A 6,783-nucleotide genomic window follows, 5' to 3' on the forward strand; every position below is an offset into this window, starting at 1 on the left:
AATTTTTTCTACCTATCTTATATGTATTAATTAATAAATTATATTATTAAAAATTAATTTGAGTTATATTATAAAATATTTATAATTAACTACTTTAATCATTTTACATGTTTATAAACTAGTTTTATAAAACATAATTTCTTTATCAGTTATCTTATCAGTCATCAACTAGTCTATCAAACATAGACTTAAACACCTCAATTTAGAAGGTTTGCATAGATGGAAAAACCAATAAAGAGGAGAAGGGCATTTTTGGTTTCTTTTGGGGTGGAGTTGCTAATGTGTTAAGGGAGCATAATTATGTTGATTATTTCCTTATGGGAAATAAACACCTATAATGGTCATTTTAATCACCACTTGTTTTAAACTCCAATGTAGGGGTATAGTTGTCATTTAATTTAGACAACATTTAATATAAAATATTTAATACTAGATGGGTACTCGTGCAATGCAACGAAATAAATCTCGATTTTAATGTTTAGTTTTTATTTTTTGTCTCTATCGATATAATATAATTTTATGTGGTTTTGAGAAAGCGGTAATGTTTTTATTTTTGAATTAAAATATAAATTTGAAAGTAGCATGAAAATTTGTAAAAAATAAATCGATAATAGTATCAAATTAACTATTTAATAGTTCTCATTTTTTCGATGTAACTTCTTTAATTCAATTTTTTACTATAATTTAATTTAGATTTAATAACAAAGTAATTTATTTTTGGTTTAATAATTAACATTTTATAAATATAATAATAATTAAGTATTCTGTTAGAACTCAATGATTATTCTAATTATATTTTAGATTTTTATATTAAAAATGATATGTTTATCCTGTATTTGATTATGTTTATCTGCAGTTAGTTACACGAATTCAGATATGGAGCTTTAATAAGTTGTACTTACGCACAATCTACTTGCAATCTTGAGTTTTAAGTAATATGCATTAATAAACAGTATTTTACGCATAAAAAATTGTTTTTAAGAGTTTTTGTCAAATGCTTTATAATATAATATAGATTTATATAAGTCAAACATTTTATTTCATTCACATATTTTATCTTAATCATCATTTATCTAAAAACATTTATTAAGCACCCCCTTAATAAATTAATTTATATAAACATTTTTAATTTAACATTAAAATCTATTTTTTACATCAATTTAACATAAAAAATAATTGGAACTTAACATCAATTCTTACATCATTTTGATGTTGATGGATATATAATACCAAATTTAGTGTTACTTTCCATTTATACCAACTTGGTGTTAAAGTTATTCCTTTAATTATAAAATGGTCTATCAAGTTTTATATTGTAATGATATTTGTTTTTTATATTATAAATTATATTTATATTAATAATATATTATACATAAGTACAACTTATTAAAGCTTCATTTTTTGAATTCGTGTAATTAACTGTAGATAAACACAATCAAATACAAGATAAACATCTCATTTTAAATATACAAACTCTAAATTATAATTAGCATAATCATTGACTTCTAACATAAATAAGTTACTTCATTATTAAATGTAAATTAAATTATAATAAAAAAATGAATTATATTTTTTTCAAATTTTTATAAGATCTTCAAATTTATATTTTATTCAAAAATAAAAACATTATTGTTTTCTCAAAACCATATAAAAACGTATTATATTGACATCGATAAAAATAAAACAAAATATTAAAATCGAAATGTATTTCGCTACATTGTGCAAGTATCATTCTAGTATATATATATATATATATATATATATGTGTGTGTAATCAGAAAAAAATATATTTAAATAATGTGTATTATTTATTTAAAACGTGGGTTATTATATAACTTTTTTTGTAAATAAAATAATAATTTAGTCGTAATCAATTATGTACAAAATAATTTATGTTAGTTACAGTTGCACGTATTATAATTTATCCAGCTGTTAACTTCAAGATGCAAATAGCCTACATGTGTTGAATTGGATAAACACGCATACTTATTAAAAAAAAAAGTTAAATTTTAATAAAATAAAATACATTTTAGTTTCTTGGTATTTTAGAGAAATATATTGCAACAAGATACGGGTTGTGGTTTATGTGTTTTTCATTAACAATTTTTACAAGAAAATGATTATCAAATATTTAAAATGGTTTTTAATATAACAAAATCCTATAAATCACATCAATTTTACCAATACCTTGTAATAAGAAAACTTAAAGAGGAAATTCAAAAAAAAAAAACCCATCACCTTTTGACATTTTAATTCTATTGGTAGAAAAGTAATAAGAAATTATTAGGGAAATTATCAAAAATAATCATTTTATACATTGTATATTAATAAAATGATCATTTTTCAAAGTTTTTTTTCTTCACAAAATGACCATCAAAATCGTCCTTGGTGGGGGATTTTGACTATTTTAGGGCGATTTTGATTATTTTAAGACGATTTTGACTATAAGATACGGATAGGTCCCATATGTATATCATTTGGGGGACAAAAAAGGGATATTATGTCTGAAAATAGGCAAATTGTTCTCAAAAAGTGAAAATGACCTCATGGGGGCGATTTTGACCTCTATTTCGTCTTCTAGTGAAGACAACTTATAACACAAAGATTGGATGCATCAATGACGATTTGATGAGATATCGGGGGCGATTTTCATTGGTATTTTTTTATTACCAAATGTAATATATATACATATATATATATATATATATATATATATAGGAGCATTCAAATAAAAACCACCTAATTTGTACAAACCGTACAAACTTCATTCAACCAATCATAATTTTTCATTTTGTTCATTTTTTTGTAATTATAAGAGATTGATTAACCATTTTTATTGTGGATGGTGTTAATCATGGATATTATCATCTTCATTATTTTAATTTTAGAGAAATACATGAAACAGTTTTATTAAATATTATATCAAACAATTTCATAACCATATATGAAACAAATTCATCAAAAAAAAGAATTATATGAAACAATTTCACAAGATTAAATAATTTAATAAAAAATTTCATAAGATTAAACAATGAAATCGACGTATGAGAGTGGTTTGTACGGTTTGTACAAATGAGGGTGGTTTTCATTTGATCGCTCCTCTCTCTATACACACACACACACTAGAAAATACTCGCGCAATGCAGCGGGATATATCTCGATTTTAATATTTCGTTTTATTCCGTCTCTGTAGAGGTCTTACTATGGTTTTGAGAAATGGATAATGTTTTTATTTTTGAATAAAATATAAATTTGAATATATCATAAAATTTCGAAAATAAATATATCAATATTAATATCAAATTAAATATTAAATTTTTTTGTTTTTTGTGTAATTTATTTAATTCATTCTTTGTATTATAATTTAATTTAGATTTGATAACGAAATAATTTATTTTTTATTTAATAATATAACTTTTTATAAGAATAATCATTGACTATTTTATTATAACTCAATGATTATCCTAATTATATTTCAGATTTTTTATATTTAAAATGAAATGTTTATCTTGTATTTGACTATATTTATCTACAGTTAGTTACACGAATTCAAACATGAAGCTTTAATAAGTTGTACTTACGCACAATTTACTTGTAATCTCATATTTTAAGTAATATGCATTAATAAACAGTACTTCATTAATAAAAAATGATTTTTAAAAGTTTTTGTCAAATGCTTTATAATATAGTGTGTGTGTGTATATATATATATATATATATATAAAGCTTGTAATATTCTCTATAAAATTGTAGTGATCCAAACACTTCTATTCTCACAACCCTTAACCCGCCATTTTGAACACACATTGAATTATTATCACTTTGACATGGTTTCATATTTGTATAAGGGTTGTGATGGTAGATTGTGTTTAAGGGTTAAGAATTGTGAGAGTAGAAGTATTTGGATCACTACAAATTTTATAGAGAATACAACAATATATATCTACTATAAGGGTTGTGATGGTAGATTGTGTTTAAGGATTAAGAATTGTGAGAGTAGAAGTATTTGGATCACTACAATTTTATAGATAATACAACAATACATATATATATATATATATCTACTATATTTTGCCCTAAAAAGGACAAAATACTAATGAAATTGGCCCGATGTCTCGTCAAATCGTCATTAATGTGTCAAATGGTTGCGTCATAAGTTGTCTTTACTAGAAGATGGAATAGAGGTCAAAATCGCCCCATGATTTGGACAAAATAAGGGCGATTTCATATATATCATATATAATATTATTTTTGTTCCCCAGATGGTATACATGTAGGACCCATCCGTACCTTATATTTTGATGGTAATTTTGTGAAAAATCTCTGAAAATCATTTTGTTAACGTAGCGTGTATAAAGTTACCATTTTGGATAATTTCCCAAATTATTATCCAACAACAACTTGATGAAAAATTACAAATTAAGTTTTGTGACATAATAATTATATACATAATAAAAATGGAAGATCAAGTAATATATAATTATGATTTAAAGAGATAACTTGTATTTTAAGTTTCATTAATACATTGAAAAACGTAAATAAAAATGGATTTCTATATTAGGCTTTGGTATTTGGAGTCATGGGTTTATATTAATTTGGAAAAAAACCTCTAATTAAAAATAGTATCTTTTAGATTCTCTATGATTTATTAAAAAACTAAAACATTTAAATAATCACACATTCAACTACTTCAAAAGATCATCTATTTTATACATTCCAATATTTGTTAAACTATTTAGCAGATTTAATATTTCAATAACTTTTATATATTTTGTATATTTAGAATCAGTATTTAGAACATCTTCAACAACTATGTTAAAGTAAAAAAAAATTTAACGATACTGTGCTAAATAGAGAGAAGAATTATTATTTTAATATTTTCCACCAGTAAAAAATATTTATAATAAATGTTTAGGAAAGAAAAATAATATTTTATTAAATATATTGAGTATTTTAAAATTTTGTTACAAACAGAGTAACTGTTGGAGTTGAATTTAATTTTTTTTAAAGATTTTAATTTTCGATATTTTATTATGGAAAACGTATAACATAATTGTTGAAGATGTCCTTAAAAACTAATCATAGATGTAATAAAACTGATTATGATTAATATGAAATGAATTTATATATATTTACATCTATATATACATGAATATATATATATATATATATTAAAGTAATTGTTATAGCTTCAAATAATTGACTTTTAAACATTATCTATATATTGCATCAATCAAGATTTATGTTTAAAATATTCTGTGACAAATAAAACAAGTTAAAGGTTTTACCAATTACCTTGGAACGTACTTGATTTTGTTGTCAAACAATTAAGAATTTGTCCGCATCTACGTAATTATTTTTAGATTTTCACCTTCTCACTCAAATTGAAAATCCACTGCATGTACGGATGTTTGAGATTACTTATAAAAACAACTTATTAACTTATTTCGGTGTGACATCAGTAATAAACACTTCTGGGTATTCGGATAAACAACTTATACTTGTGTCAAACCGATAATAAGAAATTTTTGAAGAAGTTAAATCATTCTGACTTATAATAAGTGATAAGTGCTTTTGTAGAAAAACATAAATTGTTTTAAATAAGCAATCACAAACACCCCTAATTAAAATGAATATTTCTTATAACTTATATTTTATAATAAAAAGATAAAAAAAAAAAAAAAAAAAAAACTTGAGGATAAGATATATCCTTACATTTTCTCACCATTAAATGTTAATATAATGAACTTTAGGATTTTTATCAACAAACATGGATTAAAAGAAATTACATATATATATACACATATATATATACATATATATATATATATATATATATATATATTTTGGTTTGCTTCATATGTATCCGGTCATAATGTAAAAGTTCTTTTACATGTAACTTTTGTTTTACAATCATGTTAACAGGTTCCCATTGTGAAACAAATGCATGTTAATATTATAAATCCTAATTTTAGATAAAAAAAAAAGAATCATATGAAATAAGATATGATACATTAGTCGTTAACGTTATCATAATTTCATGGATTTTCAATCATCTATATATATATATATATATATATGTGTGTGTACTGTGTGTGAGAGTGAGAGAGAGAGAATGTAGAGAATATGTAAGAGAAGGAACCTAACCTTCAACTCGAATTCAGATCGATTAAGCTTTAAGAGGTATAATATGGCAAACAAATCGTCGGTGTCAACATCGGTATCCACAAGAATCCGGTGAGGAGCGCCGCCGTGGACGGTGGAGGTGGCAAATATTCCGATTATAGATATGATGAGAAGCAGAGATAAGGAAGACGACGACGAAAGCCGTAACTTCTTCATTACTCCCAATAGCAAGCTGCAAACCTAATCACCTCATGGCAGTCGACTTACACCTTTATATAAAAAGTTTGACTTCTTCTCCAATAGGAAGAGTCTCACCAACCCTCAATTATTATTGTATTATATATATATATATATATATATACACACATATATATATATATATATATTTACCATTGTACATGTGTTCTTTGTACTAATATGTATGGAGATTTCTTTTTTAAAATTAAGGTATTATTTATTGAACACTTATCAGGAAATGTTTTAGTCAATAATAATATCACTTACTTATTAGTTAAAATTTAATAATATCACTTACTTATCAGGAAATGTTTTAGTCAATAAAAACGATATTGTATGCAATAATTTACCTGGTAAGCTTTAATTGTGGCAAGTGTTATCCCTCACCTACTGGGTTAGATTCATGGTCATTTCTATATT

General features: G+C 23.7%; 1 protein-coding gene across 1 annotated transcript in view; it reads right to left on the bottom strand.

Annotated features, from left to right (window-relative positions):
- Positions 1–6,403, bottom strand: part of LOC112529702 — a 16,016-nt gene extending 9,613 nt beyond the window's left edge. Inside the window, exon 1 of the mRNA XM_025141060.1 lies at positions 6,148–6,403. Coding sequence (XP_024996828.1) covers positions 6,148–6,342 — 195 coding nt within the window. The 5' untranslated portion in view covers positions 6,343–6,403. The remainder of the gene's footprint in view (positions 1–6,147) is intronic.
- Between the last annotated feature and the right edge of the window lie 380 nt (positions 6,404–6,783).

The sequence above is a fragment of the Cynara cardunculus genome, assembly GCF_001531365.2.
Source record: "Cynara cardunculus var. scolymus isolate 2C chromosome LG 16, CcrdV1, whole genome shotgun sequence".
Taxonomy (NCBI): domain Eukaryota; kingdom Viridiplantae; phylum Streptophyta; class Magnoliopsida; order Asterales; family Asteraceae; genus Cynara; species Cynara cardunculus.